The 27,080-nt window shown below is 43.4% G+C and overlaps 1 protein-coding gene, 1 non-coding gene and 1 pseudogene across 2 annotated transcripts; 2 read left to right on the forward strand and 1 right to left on the reverse strand.

The window, feature by feature from the left end:
- Positions 1–1,716: 1,716 nt before the first annotated feature.
- LOC110531251 (protein FAM107B-like) lies at positions 1,717–7,560 on the reverse strand. The gene is made up of 5 exons (XM_036989288.1): positions 7,374–7,560; positions 4,201–4,240; positions 3,715–3,883; positions 2,828–2,972; positions 1,717–2,459 (listed from the first exon to the last, which is right to left on the reverse strand). The coding sequence occupies exons 1-5, from the start codon at positions 7,398–7,400 to the stop codon at positions 2,355–2,357; spliced, it is 486 nt and encodes a 161-aa protein (XP_036845183.1). The 5' UTR covers positions 7,401–7,560; the 3' UTR covers positions 1,717–2,354.
- A 4,929-nt stretch (positions 7,561–12,489) lies between these two features.
- Positions 12,490–13,512, forward strand: LOC110531252 (annotated as a pseudogene).
- A 224-nt stretch (positions 13,513–13,736) lies between these two features.
- LOC118966196 lies at positions 13,737–14,078 on the forward strand. Its single transcript, XR_005053462.1, has one exon.
- Positions 14,079–27,080: the final 13,002 nt, after the last annotated feature.

Genomic DNA, 27,080 nt, shown 5'->3' on the forward strand with positions numbered 1-27,080 from the left:
CAGTTGAGCGCAGGAGAGCTGGCCTGGCCAAGTATTGATTCTCACAGTTGTTGTCCCCTAGATTCTACAGCACTAGGGTTATTTAAACGGGCATGTTTGTAATCGTTGAAGTCTTTATTGCTAAAAAAAAAGAAAAGGAACAACCACAACAACAACAGACAAACAAACAATTTAATTAAACGATTAGGACTAATACACCTAACATCTGCGATTATGGGGGTTTAGCTATATGAGTGACAACTGAAAAGAGAACATAACTACATTACATAAAGAGAGTTCAGAGTTTCAGTCACTGCCCTGTGTCCAATAGTGGAGTAAGGTATACTTAGTATATGGCCTTTGAAAGAAATGAACAAATGAAAATGAACACACACACCACATTATGATGCCATGCTGCTGTAAACCAATTGCTTGTGTTGAATACAGACTTCAAAACTAAAAGTGAATCATTTTTCTAGTAATATTATTTTTAAAAACGTAGAAAAAGAAAAACATCTATTCATAAATAAAATAAGATATTTGTCCTTAACATACACATTGTTTACAGTAGACATAAACTCAGCAAAAAAAGAAAGTCCCTTTTTCAGGTCCCTGTCTTTCAAAGATAATTCGAAAAATAATTCAAAGATCATTTGAAAATGTTTCCCATGCTTGTTCAATGAACCATAAACAATTAATGAACATGCACCTGTGGAACGGTCGTTAAGACACTAACAGCTTACAGACGGTAGCCAATTAAGGTCACAGTTATGGAAACTTAGGACACTAAAGAGACCTTTCTACTGACTCTGAAAAACACCAAAGGAAAAATGCCCAGGGTCCCTGCTCATCTGCGTGAACGTGCCTTAGGCATGCTGCAAGGAGGCATGAGGACTGCAGATGTGGCCAGGGCAATAAATTGCAATGTCCGTCCTGTGAGATGCCTAAGACAGCGCTACAGGGAGACAGGACAGACAGCTGATCGTCTTCACAGTGGCAGACCACGTGTAACAACACCTGCAAAAGATTGGTCGCTGGACCAGACAGGACTGGCAAAAAGTGATCTTCACTGACGAGTCGCGGTTTTGTCTCACCAGGGGTAATGGTCAGATTCGTGTTTATCGTCGAAAGAATGAGAGTTACACTGAGGCCTGTACTCTGGAGAGGGATTGATTTGGAGGTGGAGGGTCGTCATGGTCTGGGGCGGTGTGTCACCGCATCATCGGACTGAGCTTGTTGTCATTGCAGGCAATCTCAACGCTGTGCGCTATAGGGAAGACATCCTCCTCCCTCTTGTGGTACCCTTCCTGCAGGCTCATCCTGACATCAACCTCCAGCATGACAATGCCACCAGCCATACTGCTCATTCTGTGCGTGATTTCCTGCAAGACAGGAATGTCACTTCTGCCATGGCCAGCAAAGAGCCCGGATCTCAATCCCATTGAGCACGTCTGGGACCTGTTGGATCGGAAGGTGAAGGATAGAGCCATTCCCCCCAGAAATCTATGGGAACTTGCAGGTGCCTTGGTGGAAGAGTGGGATAACGTCTCACAGCAAGAATGGGCAAATCTGGTTCAGTCCATGAGGAGGAGATGCACTGCAGTACTTAATGCAGCTGGTGGCCATACTGACTGTTACTTTTGATTTTGACCCCCCCATTTTGTTCAGGGACACATTATTACATTTCTGTTAGTCACATGTCTGTGGAACTTATTCAGTTTATGTTTCAGTTGTTGAATCTTGTTATGTTCATACAAATATTTAGACATGTTAAGTTTGCTGAAAATAAATGCAGTTGAAAGTGAGAGGATGTTTCTTTTGTTGCTGAGTTTATGTATTTTCACTCACATTCTTTATATAAAACCTACTGACTGGTTTTCCTACATTGCTTATTTGGGGTGGCAGGGTAGGCCTAGTGGTTAGAGCGTTGGACTAGTAACCGGAAGGTTGCAAGTTCAAACCCCCGAGCTGACAAGGTTGTTCTACCCCTGAACAGGCAGTTAACCCAGGCAGTCAACCCTGTCAATGAAAATAAGAATTTGTTCTTAACTGACTTGCCTGGTTAAATAAAGGTCAAATAAATAAAAATGGCCTTTTTCCACACAGTATAACAGTCCAGCAAGAGATGCATATCAGTCCTAGGAGAAGTCTTTTCAGTAACTTGCTGCAGTGAAGTTGATCCTCATCATATAGCTGTAGGATATGGATCGCAGTGGAGGCTGGTGGAGGGAGAAACAGGAGGATGGATTCATTGCGATGGCAGAACCATTGTGGTGGGGAAGGTGAACAAGTGCACCTCCCCCACCAGAAACGGACTGCAGCCGTGGTGAGAGGCTGCGGGGGCGGACGGGACGGGACGGAGCGTCAGCTGGTCGTCACTGCCCAGACACCTGTGTGCGTCTCAGGTTGTCCTTTACACGTACAAACTCAGGGACTTCTCTCTCCTGCTCCTCCCTGCGCCTGATCTCCTCCTGCTCATACTGAAACACGACAGTAGATTAAATATGGTCATAGCCTTCTGCTGTTTTTGTAAATAGTAAATACACCATTTATTTTTCTTCCACTTATTGGTGTTTTATTACATAGTGTGTGGATGTGTGTTTGGCGTGTGTGTGTGTCTGGTGTGTGTGTGTTTGGAGTGTGTGTTTGTGTGTGTGTGTGTGTGTTTGGAGTGTGTGTCTGGTGTGTGTGGCATGTGTGTGTGTGTGTCTGGTGTGTGTGTGTGTGTGTCTGGTGTGTGTGTGTGTGTGTGTGTGTGTGTGTGTGTGTGTCTGGTGTGTTTGTGTGTGTCTGGTGTGTGTGTGTGTGTCTGGTGTGTGTGTGTGTGTGTGTGTCTGGTGTGTGTTACCTCCAGCAGTATCTGCTGTCTCTTGCGTAGCTCCGTCTCCAGTTCCAGAGGAGGCTGTAGAGCCAGTTCCTGCTCTCTGTGCTGCTCCAGCCTCCTCTGTTCCAGGACTCGCTTCAGCTCAGGCTTCTCTCCTGGCAACAGACCTCTAAGTGGGCAGAACAGACAACATATTCAGACATATTTACACTACTGCGCCAAGCAGAGCTGAGCTGGCCTGGCTTGCATCCATCATAGTTGCTGGAAAGGACAATGTGAAACAAAATATCTAAGCCAGAAGAACGGTTCAGGTTGGCATGATTTGGGGGGAAAGGGTATTACATGCAGGGGTCTCAGTCTCTCTCACTCACTCACTCACTCACTCACTCACTCACTCACTCACACACTCACACACTCGAACACTCACACACACACACACACACACACACACACACACACACACACACACACACACACACACACACACACACACACACACACACACACACACACACACACACACACACACACACACACACACACACACACACACAATATGTCTATAGCGTCATCCACAGGACTCAGTGTAAATCCTGGCATGCCATTACACTATGTACTGCATGTGTACAGAGGCACAAATAAAAGTTCAAATGAACACACACACACACACACACACACACACACACACACACACACTACCACTCGATCTGTCCTTGTGGTGCTGGGAATAAAGGCAGCATAGTTTAATAATACTAGACCTACACTCAGACACTATTATCTCTTACACCTTTCATTTTGTCTATGCTTCAGCAGATGAGATCTTTCTTCAAAATTTGGAGACATATAATAGAGCCTTCTGTTGATTTCTATGTATATTGTAAGTATATGGAGGTGTTTTATTTCAACCCCACCGTTTGGTGCTGACCAACAGTTCGCGGTGCAGGTCGTGGTGACTGGGTGTCTCCACAGTGGAGCCGTTCAGCTTCACCCTGGACTGCTGCAGCTGGGACTGGCTCGCCTCCTGGACCTCACTACACTCTGTAGACTGCCGGGACAGGGCGTCGCGGCACACATAGTTCTCTACAGAGGAGAAAAGGGTAAAAAAAATAAAAAATATCTGAGAATTTGGCACGTCGAGCGTTTTTCCAGATCTGTTTTTTTTGCGTTTGCCAACTCCAATGCTGTCATTGTCAGATAATTCCATAAGTTGTCAAGAGAGTAAAAACAGACAAATCAAATCTAATTTTATTTGTCACATGCGTCGAATACAACAGGTGTAGACCTTACAGTGAAATGCTTACTTACATCTCAGCCTACCACAAGTCAACGTGTACCATCAAATCTGAGATCACATCATTTATGAATTAAATCCCTCTTAGCTGTTACTATAGATGTACCTTTTCTATGGTGCCGAAATCCTGGCCGCTGAGGAAGCACCTGAAAGGTGAGAGAGAAAAGAAAGGAAATCGCCCATCAATTAACTCCAGCAGAGTATACAAACATTGTACTGCATGGAGTCTAATAATATGATACAGTAGGGAACAACACATCCGCACCACACCGTACCAAAGGCATGGTGTAAAACATCAGAGAGCTAACGGAGAAATAAGGATTGAGCCACATCAGTGCATTATGTGGAGTGGAGTCTGAACATCCTGTCTGATCACCATCACCACCACCTCAGAAACACTGGATGTGTGGGTAATATTCTCCTATAGTGTAAAACATCTTCCGTCACAGCACATTTTAATCTAACAATGTGGTATGTAATCAAGTCTTCCCTGTGTTAATCAAGCTGTTTGTTGATTCACCCCGTGCGATCTAGGTTGTGTAATAAGGGATAGAAGAAGAAGAGCCATCCCGGATAGGCTGCCTGCTGTGTTACTAAACGCGTGAAGAAGAAGAAGAGCCATCCCGGATAGGCTGCCTGCTGTGTTACTAACGCGTGAAGAAGAAGAAGAAGAAGAGCCATCCCGGCTAGGCTGCCTGCTGTGTTACTAACACGTGAAGAAGAAGAAGAGCCATCCCGGCTAGGCTGCCTGCTGTGTTACTAACACGTGAAGAAGAAGAAGAGCCATCCCGGCTAGGCTGCCTGTTGTGTTACTAACACGTGAAGAAGAAGAAGAGCCATCCCGGATAGGCTGCCTGCTGTGTTACTAACGCGTGAAGAAGAAGAAGAGCCATCCCGGCTAGGCTGCCTGTTGTGTTACTAACACGTGAAGAAGAAGAAGAGCCATCCCGGCTAGGCTGCCTGCTGTGTTACTAACGCGTGCCGTCTCTATTTAGTCCCTCCGTGCTGTCACACGAAGGGAGCTCCTGTCAGAGCGCCAGGTCTTATTAACGGTTTGGCTCTACACTCAAGGTTACCAAGCTTTCCCAGTCCAGTCCATTCTCAAGCTCATCATCATCATCATCCTCACAGGGGCTTTAACTAAGGAACTTCAATATCATCATGATAATAATGCCATGGCAACCATCTGATGACAAACTCAACAAATATAAGGAGAAACCGTAGTATGCATGTGAAAACAAGCACCAAACTATTCGAACTGAACAGCGTAACAGCCTAATTATAGCCTTTATAAGAGATGACCCTGCTTCTACACCTGCATCGCTTGCTGTTTGGGGTTTTAGGCTGCGTTTCTGTACAGCACTTTGAGATATCAGCTGATGTACGAAGGGCTATATAAATAGATTTGATTTGATTTTGATTTGACTTTATTGTAAAGTGTAACTATTAGAAGTATAGAAATGGCTACCACAGCTGGTAGAGAGAATCAATTCATCATAAGACTGTCCCTACTAGTCTCGACACACAGATTCCTCTGTCAGTAGTTGAAATCAGATAACCCTACTCTCAGATATATAATCACACACTCCTTTGGAAGCAGGCCTCATGAACAGTATTAACCAGAGGACAGATGGCAGACTGCAGTTGTCGTGACTGTTCTGTGACTGACCTTTGACTCACAGACAGGCAAAGTCAAAGACAAAAACTAGCATCTTGCTCCAGGCCACAAACACTATCAACTACTACTACAGGTCTCTAGATAGTTTTTTCGTGCTGGATTGATTGTACTGCACCCATAATGTGTCGGAGGCACTGAGGCTTTGGGAAAAGACCGCTGTTGGTCCTACAGCCTATCAACTACCCAGCATGCTCTGTGCTGTGCCACGTTGTGCATGCATGTCTGTTTAGAACATGTCACTCTAAAGACTGTCAGGGACTATCTGCTATCTCTGGAACCAGTGTTATAAGCTGTACTGTCCTATTGCCTGCTCCCTCCCTCCCTGCCTCCTTCTTCCTGGTGCAGCCGGGTGTTATTGCAGCCCCTCCCACAGGGTGTTGATCTGGAAATGGAGGATAAAGAGGGACAGGGAACATGGTGACTCACTTTTAACCAGAGTTACAGAGCCAGGAAATAGATGAATGCCACCCGCCAGCCAGACAGACCAGTCAGCCAACCAACGGCTAGCTAGACCAGAACAGATCAGCCAGCCAACCAACAGCTAGCCAAACCAGACTAGCCAGACAACAGCTAGCCAGACAACAGTCAGCCAGACCAGTCCAATCTGATCTTCTGGTGTCCCTCTCTAACCCTTCAGACACTGACATTGTTGGACCAATCCATATCTATAGAAATTCATGTCATTTTGATCAATCTCAACAACTAGGGCATTTTATTGCATTCTTGGGGGAAAACACATTGGATTGAATTTGTATCATTATGCCATAGGTTTATGGTCAAATCAGTTCAATAGGAAGCTATTCCCTTCTTGTAAGATTCAGATGACCCATTTTAAAACCCACTTGGCCACCTTGTGGCCACCAGTGGTAACATCAGCAGTCAGACCTGAAGTGTTTTTATCATGGTCTGTAGACTATAACTAACTCAAAGCCCAATGCTTGGTTATGACAGAAGGATAGACTAGGTTTCTTCATAGGTTCCAGCCTTTCTAGGGAGTTTTTCCTAGCCACTGTGCTTCTACACCTGCATTGCTTGCTGTTTGGGGTTTTAGGCTGGATTTCTGTACAGCACTTTGTGACATCAGCTGACGTAAGAATGGCTATATAAATACATTTGATTGATTGATTGAGCTCTCATCCTTTGCCAAAAAACACCAACATACACCTCCAGTCTACTGCAAAGAAATCCACATGTCTGTCTGAAATTTTTGTCGATTGCTCGAATCTTTTGATTGTTTGGATCAATCCACACACTGTCTGTAATGCTGTACTACTGATTAAATATAGGCACAGTAGAGTTGTTGCTCTACAATGTAACCCCATAACATTTAGACTATGCAGAAAGAAGCAACAGCATCCATAGCATCAATGCATAGTCAGCTTAGGTATCCATTCCTAGAAGGTCACAGATCAGCATCTCTAATATGTTGATCAGAATCACCTGCCACTGTCAGTCAACACCATAGAATTGAATATAACACTAATTGAATGTATCTCTATGGCCAGCACCCACCACCTATGACAGGTGTCCAACGGAAAACCAGGTGTGATAGTTGAGCCACCAATTCAGAAAGCAGTTCAGACGATAATAAACAGACTCACTTTCTTTGAGTTGTATGCCCCTTCCATGGCACGGTCGCTACGGTCCCCCGCTTCTATCAAGCTACAAGGTCTCTCCCCTCTCTCTCTCTCTCTCTCTCTCTCTCTTATTCAATAGTCCATTGTCAAATGCCACACACCTCTACACAGACTGCTTCTTTGCATCTCCCAAATCCAACATACTAGTGCTGTCGCCGAGGAGAAGACTGTCTGTAAGGTTACAGTTGAATGATTTAAACTACCAGTCGTTGACACACAGTGGCAGTAGACAACCCCGATAATCCCATTACGCCATTCAAGATTAAGGGAACATCCCAAATGCAACCCTATTTCTTATATAGAACACTACGTTTAACCAGAACACTGGTCAAACGTAATCTACTACATAGAGACTAGGGTGCCATTTGGGATTCACCCCCCCCCAGATAAGGACGTGGGATTAGCTAATTGCCTTGGACATGAATGCGGCTTTTAACCACTCCAAATTACAAAGGTAACGTAATGCAAAGAAATCGAGCCAAGACCTCAGAAAAAAAATTGTAGACCTCCACAAGTCTGGTTCATCCTCAGGAAGGAGACACGTTCTGTCTCCTAGAGATGAACGTACTTTGGTGCGAAAAGTGCAAATCAATCCCAGAACAATAGCAAAGGACCTTGTGAATATGCTGCAGGAAACAGGTACAAAAGTATCTATATCCACAGTAAAATGAGTCCTATATCGACATAACCTGAAAGGCTGCTCAGCAAGGAAGAAGCCACTGTTCCAAAACCTCCATAAAAAAGCTAGACTACGGTTTGCAACTGCACATGGGGACAAATATCGTACCTTTTGGAGAAATGTCCTCTGGTCTGATGAAACAAAAATATAACTATTTGGCAATAATGACCATCCTCATGTTTGGAGGAAAAAGGGGGAGGCTTGCAAGCCAAAAACACCATCTCAACTGTGAAGCACAGGGGTGGCAGCATCATGTCGTGGGGGTGCTTTGCTGCAGGAGGGTCTGGTGGACTTCACAAAATAGATGGAATCATGAGGAAGGACAATTATGTGGATATATTGACGCAACATCTCAAGACATCAGTCAGGAAGTTAAAGCTTGGTCGCAAATAGGTCTTCCAAATGGACAATGACCCCAAGCATACTTCCAAAGTTGTGGCAAAATGGCTTAAGTACAACAACGTCAAGGTATTGGTGTGGCCATCACAAAGCCCTGACCTCAATCCTATAGAAAATGTGTGGGCAGAACTGAAAAAGCGTGTGCGAGCAAGGAGGCTTACAGTTACACCAGCTCTGTCAGGAGGAATGGGCCTATGTTCACCCAACTTATTGTGGGAAGGTTGTGGAAGGCTCTCTGAAACGTTTGACCCAAGTTAAACAATTTAAAGGTAATGATACCAAATACTAATTGAGTGTATGTAGACTTCTGACCCACTGGTAATGTGATGAAAGAAATAAAAGCTGAAATAAATAATTCTCTCTACTATTATTCTGACATTTCACATTCTTAAAATAAAATGGTGATCCTAACTGACCTAATACAGGGAATTTTTTGTGTGTGTTTGTGTGTGTGAATATATATATATATATATATATATATATATATATATATATATACAGTATATCACAAAAGTGAGTACACCCCTCACATTTTTGTAAATATGAGTATATCTTTTCATGTGACAACACTGAATAAATGACACTTTGCTACAATGTAAAGTAGTGAGTGTACCCCTTGTATAACAGTGTATAACAGTGTAAATTTGCTGTCCCCTCAAAATAACTCAACACACAGCCATTAATGTCTAAACCGCTGGCAACAAAAGTGAGTACACCCCTAAGTGAAAATGTCCAAATTGGGCCCAATTAGCCATTTTCCCTCCCCGGTGTCATGTGACTTATTAGTGTTACAAGGTCTCAGGTGTGAATGGGGAGCAGGTGTGTTAAATTTGGTGTCATCGCGCACACACTCCCTCATACTGACTGGTCACTGGAAGTTTGACATGGCACCTCAAGGCAAAGAACTCTCTGAGGATCTGAGAAAAATAATTGTTGCTCTATATAAAGATGGCCCAGGCTATAAGAAGATTGCCAAGACCCTGAAACTGAGCTGCAGCACGGTGGCCAAGACCATACAGCGGTTTAACTGGACAGGTTCCACTAAGAACAGGCCTCGCCATGGTCGACCAAAGAAGTTGAGTGCACGTGCTCAGCGTCATATCCAGAGGTTGTCTTTGGGAAATAGACGTATGAGTGCTGCTAGCATTGCTGCAGAGGTTGAAGGGGTGGGGGGTCAGCCTGTCAGTGCTCAGACCATACGCCGTACACTGCATCAAATTGGTCTCCATGGCTGTCGTCCCAGAAGGAAGCCTCTTCTAAAGATGATGTCCATCTCTGATTTCTTCCTGTGACATCGGGTGCTGTAGATGTCTTGGAGGGCAGGCAGGGTGCTCCCGGTGATGCGTTGTGCAGACCGTACCACCCTCTGGAGAGCTCTGCGGTTGCGGGCGGTGCGGTTGTCATACCAGGCGGTGATAGACCCCGACAGGATGCTCTCAATTGCGCATCTGTAAAGGTTTCTGAGGGTCTTAGGGGCCAAGCCGAATTTCTTCAGCCTCCTGAGATTGAAGAGGGGCTGTTGCGCCATCCTCACCACACTGTCTGTGTGGGTGGACCATTTCAGATGGTCAGTTATGTGTACGCCGAGGAACTTGAAGCTTTCCACCTTCTCCACTGCGGTCTCGTTGATGTGGATAGGGGCGTGCTCAGTCTGCTGTTTCCTGAAGTCCACGATCAGCTCCTTCATTTTGTTGATGTTGATGGAGAAGTAATTTTCCTGATACCAATCCGCCAGGGCTCTCAACTCCTCCCTGTAGGCTGTCTCGTCATTGTTGGTAAATCAGGCCTACTACTGTTGTGTCCTCTGCAAACGTGATGATAGAGTCAGGGTGTGCGTGGCCGCGCAGTCATGGCTGAACAGGGAGTACAGAAGGGGGCTCAGCACACACCTTTGTGAGGTGCCTGTGATGAGGATCAGCGAAGTGGAGGTGTTGTTTCCTACCTTAACCACCTGGGGGCGGCCCTTCAGGAAGTCCAGGACCCAGTTGCAGGGTGGGGTTCAAACCCAGGGCCCCGAGCTTAATGATGAGCTTGGAGGGTACTATGGTGTTGAAGGCTGAGCTATAGTCAATGAACAGTATTCTGACGAAGGTATTCCTCTTGTTCAGTTGGGTTAGGGCAGTGTGCAGTGCGATGGCGATTGCATCAACTGTAGATCTATTGTCGCGGTAAGCAAATTGAAGTGGGTCTAGGGTGTCAGGTAAGGTAGAGGTGATATGATCCTTAACTAGCCTCTCAAAGCACTTCATGATGACAGAAGTGAGTGCTACGGGGCCATAGTCATTTAGTCCAGTTAACTTTGCTTTCTTGGGAACAGGAACAATGGTGGACATCTTGAAGCATGTGGAGACCACAAACTGGGATAGGGAGAGATTGAATATGTCCGTAAAGCCTTGCGAGGGTTAACGCGCTTAAATGTCTTACTCGCGTTGGCCACAGAGAACGAGAGCCCACAGTCCTTGGTGGCACTGTATTATCCTCAAAGCGGGCAAAGAAGGTGTTTAGCTTGTCTGGGAGCAAGACGTCGGTGTCTGCGACATGGCTGATTTTCGCTTTGTAATCCGTGATTGTCTGGAGACACTGCCACATACATCTGGTGTCCGAGCCGTTGAATTGCTACTCCACATTGTCTCTGTACTGATGTTTAGCCTGTTTGATTGCCTTAGGGAAGGAATAATTACACTGTTTCCATTCTATCATGTTCCAAGTCACCGTGCCATGGTTAAATTAGGTGGTTTTCTAAAATGAGTTATCTGTGTTTTGTCTGGTTGATCATGAGTCTCCATCTTTTACACTAATTGACTGCACATTGCATGTTCTGTAGGTCATGTCCCGTTTCTTTCATCAAAATAACATCAGCATATAAAATGATACTTAGCATTTCATCATCTTACTCCAATATTTAACTGTTTCATTTCTTTTGCCAAATAATTTATAAACAAAGCAAACAAAGTCAGTGATAAGGCATCTCCTTGTTTTACACCCGAAAGTGTTGGAAACCAATCTGTATGATATTCATTACATCTAGTTCTTAACTGGCTTGCCTAGTTAAATAAAAATGTATTAAGAACTAACATAAACACAAACAATTGGTACTTTGTAAAGAGACTGGATTGCATGATAAAATTTCCCATCAACCATTGTCTTTAACATTTCAATAGTCTAAAGTGGGTTTCTCTCATAGTCTCCTTTCAAAATAGATCTGTTAAGATCAGCTTGGTCCAGTTTAGCTCAGTGCAGAATGCAAATGTAGGGATTAAGTAAGTTAAAAAGAAAAAGATTTCAGTAAGAGATGGACCCTCATTGATTTCAGTAAGAGATGCACCCTCATTGATTTCACTAAGAGATGCACCCTCATTGATTTCACTAAGAGATGCACCCTCATTGATTTCACTAAGATATTGACCCTCATTGATCTCACTAAGAGATGGACCCTCATTGATTTCACTAAGAGATTGACCCTCATTGATCTCACTAAGAGATGGACCCTCATTGATTTCACTAAGCGATGCACCCTCATTGATCTCACTAAGAGATGGACCCTCATTTATTTCACTAAGAGATGCACCCTCATTGTACCAGATATGGACTAGAAGTGATCCTGCAACTGGTTTACATTTCCCTTCTACTGTAATACATCAACCATGTACATGTTTTTCCGGTCAAACAAATGTAAATATAGTAGCAGCATGACTTTGCTTGGAGAATGCAACGCTTATTTCTGTATCGTTATAAAAGTGTTTAAGTACAGTTGCTTATTAGCTAGCAAGCTAACTTTAGCCACCAACAAGTTTTCAGGTGTCGTTCGCCAGCAGGTAATTTAGCTAGCTAATGTGAAGACTTGGCTGACTCAGTCAATAGTCATTCACTTCAGAAGCACAATAAAGCCCTAAATTAACGCCACACTTGAACTATTCGTTCAACTTCAGCAAGTTAGTACACAAACGGTCTACAAACAAATCTATGAAATTGTTACATCAGTTTGCTAATGCCTATCTCTGAGCAATGTATTCGTTCGATGGTGTACTGGTGTTCGGCTTGCTGTTCATCTGCACGTGTGCCTCGCATGAAGGGCTGGCTGAAAAGAGAGGGGTCTGGGGGAGTGTTCTATAATGGTATTAAATGGGAATAAGACTGTGCCTCCTAATTAACATGCCAGCGATTGATAATTAGTCAACAGGATTAAATCAGGCATCCCTTAAACACAGTAAAGGGTCTTCTTATTAATGTGCTATTTAAAATGGAAAGTTTAACATTCAATAAACGTTCATGCACATCACTTGTGCATTTGTACACACACCTACCACTTGCTTTTCTAATGAGTTTAAAATGTGATGTTTACGACTTGATATAACCAGTGATTGTCTTTGTTCTTGTCTCAACAGCATCTGTGATTGGGACCAGACTTCACCTGACAGTGGCTCTATCCTGTGTGACCATGGCGTTCTATGTCTTTCTAAAGGGACCAACTAGGGGACTGGACTGTCTAGTCGGCACCTCATGGACACTAGCCTGGTCCCAGGTTTCTTTGACAATGACAGCAATTGAATTTTCAAGACAGTAAAAACACAAATAGATCTGTGACCAGGCTGCATGAACACTGGCTATGAGCTCGGAACCAAATGAACGATGGGGATAAAAACTTTCCAAAAGTGGGCTTCTCTCTGTCAACATGCCACACTTTCTGAACTGAGATGTTATTTGAGTTAGAGAGGTGATGAAAAAAGGTCAAGACACTGACAGACACAGAGATCAACAACATGAGAGAGGGCCCCTCTGTGTGCAGTCAGTGGTGAAAACAAATTGGGTGATGTATCTCTTTCTGTGTATTCAAAAGGGGACTTTGGGAATTTAACTGTGAATCTCAGGAGTTTGGACCAAGGTACCTCGACAGGACCAATGTATAAAATTTTCATTTGACATTTATTTTTTAAAGTGTGATTTTCTATTACGTGGATGAAGGTGGAATAGAGGGTGGAAATGGAAAATAAAGTTGATAAAATATATTGCCGTAAATTAATAAAGTTTAACCATTTATGAGTTATTTATATGTTAAGAATGTTGTGTGATTTTTTTTTTTTTTTAAAGGCACATGTAAGCCTCCTGCTCAATACAAGGCAGCCACTGGTTACCATCTATGGCCACATGAGGGCACGCTATTATTTTACGACAGCCTTCCCCCCGAAATGTCCCATGATTCCTTGCGCTCTATAAATTCCATAACTCGGAAACGGAGCCATTCTTGTTTTGTTTGACTGGTGGCGTGTGTTTGTGTGAGCGAATGAATGCGAGAGAGAATGATTGTTTTATGTCTGTAATGTTTCATGTCTTAGTCTAGCGACCAAAAAAAAACTACACAGTGATCTTATTTGATCTGATCGGGGTTGGGCCTTGCTCCGATTCGGAAATGATAGGACCCGACATGCGAGCCCCTGAGGCCATGAGCATGAAGCTTCCACTAACTTCAGGGCCTCCACAAGAAATTGTGGTCAGAAGTGATGACTCGATCAGATATACTAGGTCCGAGGAGATTTGTGGTTTTACCTCATTCTCCACACCGGCCAATGAGTATAACAGCGATTCTGATCTGCCATAAATTCGATAATTGTGCCCAGGTGTAAGAAGCTGCCTGTATTTGGCTGGCTAGCTACTAAGCTAACGTTGGCTAACGAGGTGACTCTTTGTGGCCCATGCGAACAGCAAAGCTAACAAACAGCCAGGTAATGAGCCAATGACAATGGCAGTAAAGTCGTTTTGGAGAGAAGTGGGCAAATTTGTAGTTTCATAGATATTCGTTTTGTGGTCCTGCTGCTGGTCACTTCAAAAGAAACCATGCTCGTTAAACACTTTCTGCTCAATGGTCATCCAGTCTAACATGTCATTTGACATGGTTCGTTTTTCTTGGGGGGTAGATAGATAGTAGCTTCCGTCAATGTAATTGTCCGCATTTTCAATCTCCCATGTATTTTATTTTTTTATGTGTGTGTATGTATATGTAGCGTGGTTCGTTCTGCGTTGTGTACTTTTAATTAGGACCTTGACACAACTGTAGGTCTGCTGATTTGCCCTGCCCACGAAGAGACGACACACAATATTTTTGCCTTTTAGCACTTTTACAATCACGTGTATGTACAATATTGATATGAAAAAGTGTTTGTACACCAAAAATAACATTAGCTATGCAGCTGTAAAAAAAAAAAAAAGCAATTTTAAAGCACACGGAATTATTATTATCAAATTATTAACATCTCACCTTGGCCTTGCCTATTTGAATTGGACCTTGTGTGCAATTTGGTGCATAATCTAGGGGAACAACATCACACTGTGACATATATATATATGTATGTATGTATACATTATCATTTTCTGCTAACTCTACCTCCCCTAATTGGAGTAAACTAATTAACAACAACACTTAGGATTTTACTTCCAGTTTATACACACTATATACATTTTACAGACACAATCTATTTTACAATAGTTATATTTTGTTTGTTTTTAGTCCTGTCCTTCCCCAACCTCCCATCGATTTCTGATGTCCATCTAGTTGCTGTATATTTTTAACCGCTGTTTCACAAAAGTTCTGAACCTATATACATTTTACAGACACAGTATATTTTAGATTTGTTATCTTGTTATTAGTCCCACCCTACAGCTCCATTCAACTCCTCCCATCTGTCTCTTAACGCCATCCTCATTGGATTTCTATTCTATCTGTGCTGAGATGCTTCACAAAAGTTCGGAACCTTTGTAATCTCATAGTTTCTATAGATTGTAAATTAAATAGTTTTTTTTTTGCTAAAAGTATTATATTATTGATCGATTGACTGACTTTTCAGATCACCCAGTATTGCTATCTGCAGCGTTAGTTCCAGGTAAATGTTGCAATTCTTCAGCCATTACATATGGACAGTACCAAAATAAATTGTCTAATGACTGTCACTTCGCAGAAAAATCTGCAGAGCTGGGAAAGTTGTATCCCCCATATATGCACGACCGTTCAAAAGTTTGGGGTCACTTAGACATTTCCTTGTTTTTGAAAGAAAAGCTAATTTTTTGTCCATTTTAAAATAACATCAAATTGATCAGAAATACAGTGTAGACATTGTTTATGTTGTAATGACTAGTGTAGCTGGAAACGGCAATTTTTTAAATGGAATATCTACATAGGCATACAGAGGCCCATTATCAACAACCTTCACTCCTGTGTTCCAATGGCATGTTGTGTTAGCTAATCCAAGTTTATCATTTTAAAAGGCTAATTGATCATTATAAAATATTTTTGCAATTATGTTAGCACAGCTGAAAACTGTTGTTCTGATTAAAGAAGCAATAAAACTGGCCTTCTTTAGACTAGTTGAGTATCTGGAACATCAGCATTTGTGGGTTCGATTACAGGCTCAAAATGGCCAGCAACAAAGTATTTTCTTCTGAAACTCGTCAGTCTATTCTTGTTCTGAGAAATGAAGGCTATTCCATACAAGAAATTGCCAAGAAACAACATGTCATACAACGCTGTGTACTACTCCCTTAACAGAACAGTGCAAACTGGCTGGCTCAGTGCACAACCGAGCAAGAGGACAAGTACATTAGAGTGAAAAAAAAAAAAAAATGCTAATAACGGTCCTCTGAGTATATCAACAAAAGGCTTGGTATACCTCCACTGGTATGCCAACCAGCCCTGGAGATTTCCCAGACTTAAAGGCTTTAATTGCATCAAGAAGTTCCTGCTATGTAATTTGGCCTTCACATAGTTTGTTTTCTTTTCACATACTTGTTTAGTTATGTAGTGAAAGCAACTTAAAAGAGGTGTTGACAAAATAGTGATTTTATTGAAATATGTTTCTGTAGACTTGAATACAGTAATAGTAATGATCTTGCGTAGGGGTTAGTTTACTGGACGCTGAGTGGGATGTCCTCTGGGTATGTTGGTATTATTAAATAGAGTAGAATCCACAATAGTGCTTCCAGGAGTATCTCCTTTTGGTAGAGGTATTGTGAGGAATTTATGTGGAGACAAAAGAAAGATGAGATCTTATCACACATTGTTTGGGAACATGCCCTGCCTAGGCCAGTAGGCCTGTGGATTGAAATTATCCCCAACTGCCTTTTTCTTTGATAACTGGTGTCCCTCATACTTGGCCAGGCCCAGAGCCCGTACCATTATGTCAGAACTAATACCTTTACCATTAGGTCAGAACTAGAACCCTTACCATTAGGTCAGAACTAGGACCCTTACCATTAGGTCAGAACTAGAACCCTTACCATTAGGTCAGAGCTAGAACCCTTACCATTAGGTCAGAACTAGGACCCTTACCATTAGGTCAGAACTAGAACCCTTAACATTAGGTCAGAACTAGAACCCTTACCATTAGGTCAGAACTAGGACCCGTACCATTATGTCAGAACTAGAACCCTTACCATTAGGTCAGAACTAGGACCCTTACCATTAGGTCAGAACTAGAACCCTTACCATTAGGTCAGAACTAGAACCCTTACCATTAGGTCAGAACTAGAACCCTTACCATTAGGTCAGAACTAGGACCCTTACCATTAGGTCAGAACTAGGACCCTTACCATTAGGTCAGAACTAGGGACTCTTACCATTAGGTCAGAACTAGAACCCTTACCATTAGGTCAGAATTAGGACCCTTACCATTAGGTCAGAACTAGGACCCTTACCATTATGTCAGAATTAGGACCCTTACCATTAGGTCAGAACTAGAACCCTTACCATTAGGTCAGAACTAGGACCTTTACTATTAGGTCAGAACTAGAACCCTTACCATTATGTCAGAACTAGGACCCTTACCATTAGGTCAGAACTAGAACCCTTACCATTAGGTCAGAACTAGGACCTTTACTATTAGGTCAGAACTAGAACCCTTACCATTAGGTCAGAACTAGAACCCTTACCATTAGGTCAGAACTAGGACCTTTACCATTATGTCAGAATTAGGACCCTTACCAATAGGTCAGAACTAGGGAACCCTACCATTAGGTCAGAACTAGGACCTTTACCATTATGTCAGAACTAGGACCTTTACCATTAGGTCAGAACTAGAACCCTTACCATTATGTCAGAACTAGAACCCTTACCATTAGGTCAGAACTAGAACCCTTACCATTAGGTCAGAACTAGAACCCTTACCATTAGGTCAGAACTAGGACCCTTACTATTAGGTCAGAACTAGAACCCTTACCATTAGGTCAGAACTAGGACCTTTACCATTATGTCAGAACTAGGACCTTTACCATTAGGTCAGAACTAGAACCCTTACCATTAGGTCAGAACTAGAACCCTTACCATTAGGTCAGAACTAGAACCCTTACCATTAGGTCAGAACTAGGACCTTTACCATTAGGTCAGAACTAGAACCCTTACCATTAGGTCAGAACTAGAACCCTTACCATTAGGTCAGAACTAGGACCCTTACCATTAGGTCAGAACTAGAACCCTTACCATTAGGTCAGAGCTAGAACCCTTACCATTAGGTCAGAACTAGGACCCTTACCATTAGGTCAGAACTAGAACCCTTAACATTAGGTCAGAACTAGAACCCTTACCATTAGGTCAGAACTAGGACCCGTACCATTATGTCAGAACTAGAACCCTTACCATTAGGTCAGAACTAGGACCCTTACCATTAGGTCAGAACTAGAACCCTTACCATTAGGTCAGAACTAGAACCCTTACCATTAGGTCAGAACTAGAACCCTTACCATTAGGTCAGAACTAGGACCCTTACCATTAGGTCAGAACTAGGACCCTTACCATTAGGTCAGAACTAGGGACTCTTACCATTAGGTCAGAACTAGAACCCTTACCATTAGGTCAGAATTAGGACCCTTACCATTAGGTCAGAACTAGGACCCTTACCATTATGTCAGAATTAGGACCCTTACCATTAGGTCAGAACTAGAACCCTTACCATTAGGTCAGAACTAGGACCTTTACTATTAGGTCAGAACTAGAACCCTTACCATTATGTCAGAACTAGGACCCTTACCATTAGGTCAGAACTAGAACCCTTACCATTAGGTCAGAACTAGGACCTTTACTATTAGGTCAGAACTAGAACCCTTACCATTAGGTCAGAACTAGAACCCTTACCATTAGGTCAGAACTAGGACCTTTACCATTATGTCAGAATTAGGACCCTTACCAATAGGTCAGAACTAGGGAACCCTACCATTAGGTCAGAACTAGGACCTTTACCATTATGTCAGAACTAGGACCTTTACCATTAGGTCAGAACTAGAACCCTTACCATTATGTCAGAACTAGAACCCTTACCATTAGGTCAGAACTAGAACCCTTACCATTAGGTCAGAACTAGAACCCTTACCATTAGGTCAGAACTAGGACCCTTACTATTAGGTCAGAACTAGAACCCTTACCATTAGGTCAGAACTAGGACCTTTACCATTATGTCAGAACTAGGACCTTTACCATTAGGTCAGAACTAGAACCCTTACCATTAGGTCAGAACTAGAACCCTTACCATTAGGTCAGAACTAGAACCCTTACCATTAGGTCAGAACTAGGACCTTTACCATTAGGTCAGAACTAGAACCCTTACCATTAGGTCAGAACTAGAACCCTTACCATTATGTCAGAACTAGAACCCTTACCATTAGGTCAGAGCTATGACTGTTTGTTAGTAGTCCCAGTAGTTATGGACACAGTCAAAAATATGTTCATATACCAGTCACAAAGTAGATAACCATGATATTCCTTTCAGACTTCTTCATTATGCACATCCTCCCCTTGTCTGCCCATCAGAGTATTTGCTAATTCACCCCATTAGTTATAATTTATTGAACAAGTCATCAGGACCGAGTTTGCGAAACCCTGATCTAGACAACAGCAGCACCACAGTTTGAGCGTTTCCCCCAGTTTTATGCCCATGTTTTGTGACTTTTGACCCCTAGCCTCCTGGTTTTGTCACCCATGCTTGTCAGTAGCAGTCTCCCTCTGGTATAAAGTTCTTACTACTGAGGAAATCTTGGTGGTGTTCATTTGTTGATTTCAGATGGAAGTCTAGGTTGTCTTTAGGTGCCATGGATGGTATAGATGATCGTTAAGCTAATTTATATGCCATTTTATGATGTAAATTATGCATATTTTCAGTTTCTGTAAAATGTGCGTGTGAATCAATCATGTCAAAGTTTATATTGTGCTAGCTGCATTTAGCTAGTAGGGCTACTCCCCCCCCCCCCCCATGTTGCCCTTTGTGTCAAGTTGATAATAGGCCTTGTAGAGCTTGAATATTAGCCTACCTGCCAGTAATGATACAGGACATTCCTTCTGATAATGACCAGAGTAGCCATGACAATCAGATGACTCCACAGTTTGCCATTTTGAATTAGGCGAGTTGGTTTATCAAACGGCTCTTTCTGTTCAGTTGGGAAGAAAAATGCATAGGCTGTGATAAAAGAACAGAAATCATTTAACGTCAGATCTACTGCCGGGGCGGCAGGGTAGCCTAGTGGTTAGAGCGTTGGACTAGTAACCGGAACGTTGCAAGCTCAAACCCCTGAGCTGACAAGGTACAAATGTGTCGTTCTGCCCCTGAACAGGCAGTTAACCCACTGTTCCTAGGCCGTCATTGAAAATATGAATTTGTTCTTAACTGACTTGCCTAGTAAAATAAGGTTTTTAAATTTTTGAGCCAAAATATTGCTCAAATATCATCAGCGCTATTGCTGTAGTTCTCATGTTTAAGGAAAGGGATCTCTCGTTCTCATGTTTAAGGAAAGGGATGTCTCGTTTTCATGTTTAAGGAAAGGGATCTCTCGTTCTCATGTTTAAGGAAAGGGATCTCTCGTTCTCATGTTTAAGGAAAGGGAAAGGGTTCTGTCGTTCATGGCGTTATAACAGCTAGAAATAAAGATAAAGATAAATAAATGTTTTTGCCGCCAAATTGTGTCCCCTTGTGTTTGTCGCGCTCTACAATGTTTACTAACATAACATTGGTAGCCCAAAAGCTGGCAGATGGCAATATTGAGTCGTGTCACCTTACCATCCAAATGCACCATCCGTTCAGGCTGCATAGGCTTCGATTTCCTCCTTAACTTTATTTAATGGCGAAAAGGCAGAAAAAAACGGGGGAAATATGCATACTTTCCTTATTAAAAAACCCATTACCAACACCATTACCCACCACCATGCTATTGGCTAATCCCAGATTCTGTGTATTGCATTCAGTTTCAACCTGATTGTCTGAATACGATACACAACATCCGGGATTAGCATTTAGCCAAAAGGGTCAGCAGCCAGTTCTGAACTGATAATCGGGCTGAGCCGAGGTATCACAGCAGGAACAGACATGTTCTCCAGAGAATGCAGAATCGCTCCCCGGGCAGGGTGTGACTGTGGATCCTGGGCTAGAACTGCAGAGGGTTCTTCACAACTGGCAGGTTGGGGCTCCCGACAGAGCCAGGGTGGACCTCACAGGCAGGGACTAGCAGAGGACTGAAGGGCCCAGAAGTCAAGGTCGAGCTCTGGCCTCTCAGGAGGCGTCGCTGAAGGTCTCCGATGAGGAGCAAGCGGAGGCTCCCCCACAGGGTCAGAGAGGACCTTGCTGGTGAGGATGGGACCTCAGGGCAAAGGCTGAAGCGGCCCCCGTGGAGGAAGCCATGGTGGGCTCCCACTCAAGACCAGGTGGGGGCTCCCCAAAGGAGCTGGGCTGGTCTCTTTGTGCTGAGATAAGTGGGAACCCCAATGCATGGGCAGCCGGTGTCTGGAAGCCAGGGCTAAGTGGAGGACCCGTTGCTGGAGATGAACTTGGCTCCTCATCAGGAGCAGGTGGGGGCTTGTCATTGGCTTCTTGTGAAGCCCCCCTAACTGGAACAGGGATGACTCCTAGTGTAAAGCCAAGTGGTGGCCCCTGGGCTGCAGCTGGTGGCATAGATACTGGGACAGGGTCTAAAGATCCCTGGGCTGCAGCTGATGGCAGAGATACTGGGACAGGGGCTGGGGATCCATGGGCTGCAGGTGATGGCAGAGATACTGGGACAGGGGCTGGGGATCCCTGGGCTGCAGCTGGTGGCAGAGATACTGGGACAGGGGCTGGGTATCCCTGGGCTGCAGCTGGTGGCAGAGATACTGGGACAGGGGCTGGGCATCCCTGGGCTGCAGCTGGTGGCAGAGATACTGGGACAGGGGCTGGGCATCCCTGGGCTGCAGCTGGTGGCAGAGATACTGGGACAGGGGCTGGGGATCCCTGGGCTGCAGCTGGTGGCAGAGATACTGGGACAGGGGCTGGGGATCCCTGGGCTGCAGCTGGTGGCAACCAGGGAGATGCTGGCTGATGAGCTGCATCAACGACGGTCTGTGGGCCAGTGGCTGCAACACGATGGCTCTCTGTTACAGGAGCTGGTGACCTGAAGACTGGGCCAGGTTGTACCTTCAGGTCCAGCTGGGCTGCCCGGGTAGCAGGCAGCGGGTCTACGATGACGGAAGCAGGCTGGGCCCTTGTAGATGGAGAAGGCTGCTCCTCATGCCTGGCAGACAGGGAGTCTGACTTGACAAGGGTAGGCTGAGCTCCTATCGCAGGAACAGACAGAAGACTGGAGCACAAGGTAGGCTCAGACCCATATTCAGTGGCATACAGGAACTTGAGGGAAGAATGGGTTAGCTTTGTAGGGATCAGCAGTAACCCTGGGGAAGGGGCAGACTGGGCCCCATCTGTGGTAGCTGGTCTGGGCTCCAGGAAAGGGGTAGTCAGAGCACCTGTGGCTGGAGAGGGCTGTAGCACCATGTTTGCCTGGAGCACCACGGTGGCTACTACTGGCTGATTCTCTGTAGCCGGAGCAGCTGAAGAGTCCACCTCGTTGATTAACTTCGGCTCTGTAGCAGGAGCGGGTGGCAACACTGGAACAGCAGCTGGCTACAGGCTACTGTTGACTGATAGGTCCTTTGTGGCGGCAGACTGAAACACCTTGTTAGGAACAGGCTGGATACCCATGCTGAGGGCAAATTGAGAACCAATGGCAGTGACGGGTAGACATACCCTGGCACCGTCAGTTGGCTGGTACTCCACACTGGGAGTGTCTAGAAGCTGACAGGTAGGTATGTCTCTTAGCTGGACCACTGGTGGAGGAGTAGCCACCTGACAGGTGGAATGAGCACTGGGACTGAGGGGAACTCATAGCTGCTGGAGGAGGCTCTTGGTAGCCGCACTGTAGGCTTGGAATGCCATCACATGCTGGAGGCCATGCATACCAAACATACCAAGACAGTCGTGAAGAGGGCACAACAAAACCTTTTCCCCCTCAGGAGACTGAAAAGAATTGGCAATGGCCCCCAGATCCTCAAAAGGTTCTACAGCTGCACCATCGAGAGCATCACCGCCTGGAATGGCAACTGCTCGGCATCTGACCGTAGCACTACAGAGGGCAGTGCGAGCGGCCCAGTACATCACTGGGGCCAAGCTTCCTGCCATCCAGGACCTATATAATAGGCGGTGTCAGAGGAATGCCCATAAAATTGTCATAGACTCCAGTCAACCAAGTTATAGACTGTTTTCTCTGCTACCGCACAGCAAGTGGTGCCAGAGCGCCAAGTCTAGGACCAAAAGGCTCCTCAACAGCTTCTACCCCCAAGCCATTATACTGCTGAACAATTCATACAAATTGCCACTGGACAATTTACATTCATTTACATTTCCCCCCTCATCAATCTACAGACAATAGCCCATGATGACAAAGCAAAAACAGGTTGAGACATTTTTGCGTAGTTTAGAAGAAAAAAAACTGAAATGTCACATTTACATTTACATACTCAGTACTTTGTTGAAGCACCTTTGGCAGCGATCACAGCATTGAGTCTTCTTGGGCATGGCGCTACAAGCTAGGCACACCTGTTTTTGGGGAGTTTCTGCCATTCTTCTCTGCAGATTCTCTCAAGCTATGTCAGGTTAGATGGGGAGCATTGTTGCACATCTATTTTCAGGTCTCTCCAGAGATGTTCTATCGGGTTCAAGTCCGGTCTCAAAGACATCCCGAGACTTGAACCTTCGCCCCATCTGAGGTCCTGAGTTTCGCTTTGTCATTGTGTGTAGATTGCTGAGGATTTTATTCTTAATTTAATACATTTCAGAATAAGGCTGTAACGTAACAAAATGGGGAAAAAGTCAAGGGGTCTGAATACTTTCCGAAGGCACTGTACATGTGACTATTAAATTTATAATCTGAAATTGTGTTGTTGAATCTCTGTTCATCAACATATTGGGCCTTATAAAAATGCACACAGTCTCATTTAATTCATACATCTGATGAGATCGTGCACCTGTCAAGTGCGGCAATGCCTGCTAAAACAGCATTCTCTAATGCAAAAAATTGACTTTTAGTAAAATAGACAAAATGTTGCTGTCCATTCATTTAACTAAATTAAAACCCTATATTTATTTAATTATTTTTGGGGTTCTAGAGTGGAATCCTGTGCCTCATAGTTAGGCTAGATACTGTATCAGCAGTCGTAGAATAATTTCAACTCTACACCCCAACTGAGTATCATCTCCAGCGTGGAGGGACCTGCAAGCTGTTTTTTGTAGTCTACCTACTGCTCAACAACGATGATGCTTCACAAAGTTTCACAAAGCCTTCTTTGGCTCTTTTTATCCAAATTGATGCATCCATAGTGAGTGTTGCAAACGAGGACAGACCATTTTTACACGCTACGTGCATCAGCACTCAGAGGTCCCATTCTGTGAGCTTGTGTGGCCTACCACTTCGCAGCTGAGCCGTTGTTGCTCCTAGACATTTCCACTTCACAATAACAGCACTTACAATCGACTGGGGCAACTCTAGGAGGGCAGAAACTGATTTGATGGAATGGTGGCATCCTATGACGGTGCCACGTTGAAAGTCACTGAGCTCTTCAGTAAAGCCATTCTACTGCAAATGTTTGTCTATGGAGATTAAATGGCTATGTCCTCGATTGTACACACCTGTCAGCAATGGGTGTGGCTGAAATAGACAAATCCACTCATTTGAAGGGGTGTGCACATGCTTTTGTATATAATGTATAGAATGATGTATCATCATCATCAATCTGCATTTCCAAATAAAATACATATTTTAGTGTTAAAGATGCGTTACAGTAGTTTTGAAACTTAAAGGCAGAGATATAACCAGATGTACTAGTGGTGGTTATTGTTGTTCTGAGTACCAGTACTATCCCAACTTAATACTATATAACCGCTATTTATCAACCAGTACTATCCTAACTTAATACTATATAACCTCTATTTATCTACCAGTACTATCCCAACTTAATACTATATAACCTCTATTTATCTACCAGTACTATCCCAACTTAATACTATATAACCGCTATTTATGAACCAGTACTATCCTAACTTAATACTATATAACCTCTATTTATCTACCAGTACTATCCCAACTTAATACTATATAACCTCTATTTATCTACCAGTACTATCCCAACTTAATACTATATAACCTCTATTTATCGACCCCAGCTGTTCTCTCCCAACCTGAATAGGTTCTGCTGTGTGACGTCTGGCAGTGTGAGACTACTACAGCATGTTAACTCTCTCAACCTGAAAAAGAGCAAAGCACCAATATTTGGAAAGGCACACACCTGTCTATATAAGGTCCCATAGTTGATAGTGCATGTCAGAGCAAAAACCAAACCATGAAGTCATCATCAGGTTCAGAGATGGAAATTAGTTAGAGAAGGGATTCCCAAACGTTTTAATGTCGTGGCTCCGAAACATGATACTCCTCTGGTAGACCCCAGTTTGGGAATCCCTCCCCTAACTAGAAGAGCACCTGGAACCTCCTTCAACCTCTGGATGGAGGAGCACATATGGGATCTATTTATTATTCCGTGTGTTGAAATTTTCAGAACGTTGCATATAGAAATGTATGAAATAGTGCTGTCACGATTCCTGGACTCTATTCTACCTGACAGACAGTCATATTTGTTCTACACAATACAAATCTATGGGAACATTCTGTAATGTTGCACCTGGTGAACAGTATGAATGTTGCTCCATTCACTGCTTTGCACCAGACAAGAAGCATATATTCTAAACCAAGCAATGGAATGAATGGAATGGCCGGAACATGATGGATGTCTTTCTAAGTTTACAGAGAGGTGAAGAGAGTAAACATTTTGTTCAAAAACACTCTCCGTTTAAACTCTCAACATCTCTGGATTGTTGCAAGAACTATGTTAAAGATTAGTGGTGTAAAAAGTATTGTCATACTTGATTAAAAGTAAAGATAACTTAATAGAAAATGACTCAAGTAAACGTGAATGTCACCCAGTAATATACTTCGTGTATAAAAGTACCTGGTTAAAAATATTTTTATTTTTATTTTATTTCACCAGGTAGGCTAGTTGAGAACAAGTTCTCATTTGTAACTGCAACCTGGCCAAGATAAAGCAAAGCAGCGCGACACATACAACAACACAGAGTTAGACATGGAATAAACAAACATTTTTATTTATTTTACCTTTATTTAACTAGGCAAGTCAGTTAAGAACAAATTCTTATTTTCAATGATGGCTTAGGAACAGTGGGTTAACTGCCTTGTCAAACATCTGCTATCTGAGCAGCTAACCGATCGCTGCAGCTGTACATAGTCTATTGGTAAATAGCCCACCCATTTTCACCTACCTCATCCCCATACTGTTTTTATTTATTTACTTTTCTGCTCTTTTGCACACCAATATCTCTACCTGTACATAACCATCTGATCATTTATCACTCCAGTGTTAATCTGCAAAATTGTAATTATTCGCCTACCTCATGCATTTTGCACACATTGTATATAGACTCCCCCTTTGTTTTCTACTGTGTTATTGACTTGTTAATTGTTTACTCCATGTGTAACTCTGTGTTGTCTGCTCATACTGCTATGCTTTATCTTGGCCAGGTCGCAGTTGCAAATGAGAACTTGTTCTCAACTAGCCTACCTGGTTAAATAAAGGTGAAATAAAAATAAATACAAATTGTTCAGGGGCAGAATGACAGATTTGTACCTTGTCAGCTCGGGAACTTGCAACCTTTTGATTGCTAGTCCAACACTCTAACCACTAGGTTACACTGCTGCCCCACTAGGCTACACAAACAATCAATAATACAGTAGCATATACAGTATATACTTAAGTACAGTTGTGGAAAAAGTTCTCAATTGTCATACTTAAGTAAAAGTAAATACTATACATCAAAATCCTTATATTACGCCAGCCAGATGGCACGATTTTCTTTTTTTTATGTACAGCTAGGGCATATTCCAACAACACTCAGACATCACAAATGCAGTATTGGTGTTTAGTTAGTGCACCAGATCAGAGGCAGTAGGGATGACAACACACTGTTCTGCCTGAGCATTCAAAACGTAACAAGTACTTTTGGGTGTCAGGGAAAATGTTGGGATTAAAAAGTACAGATTTTCTTTAGGAATGTACATTTTACATTTAGCAGACACTTTTATCCAGAGCGACTTGCAGTTTAGTGCAGTCATTTTAAGATAGCTATGTGTGACAACCACATATCACAGGCATAGTTAGTACACTTTTCTTCAATAATGCAGCTGTCAGCAAAATCAGA

The sequence above is a fragment of the Oncorhynchus mykiss genome, chromosome 9 (genome assembly GCF_013265735.2).
Source record: "Oncorhynchus mykiss isolate Arlee chromosome 9, USDA_OmykA_1.1, whole genome shotgun sequence".
Classification (NCBI taxonomy): domain Eukaryota; kingdom Metazoa; phylum Chordata; class Actinopteri; order Salmoniformes; family Salmonidae; genus Oncorhynchus; species Oncorhynchus mykiss.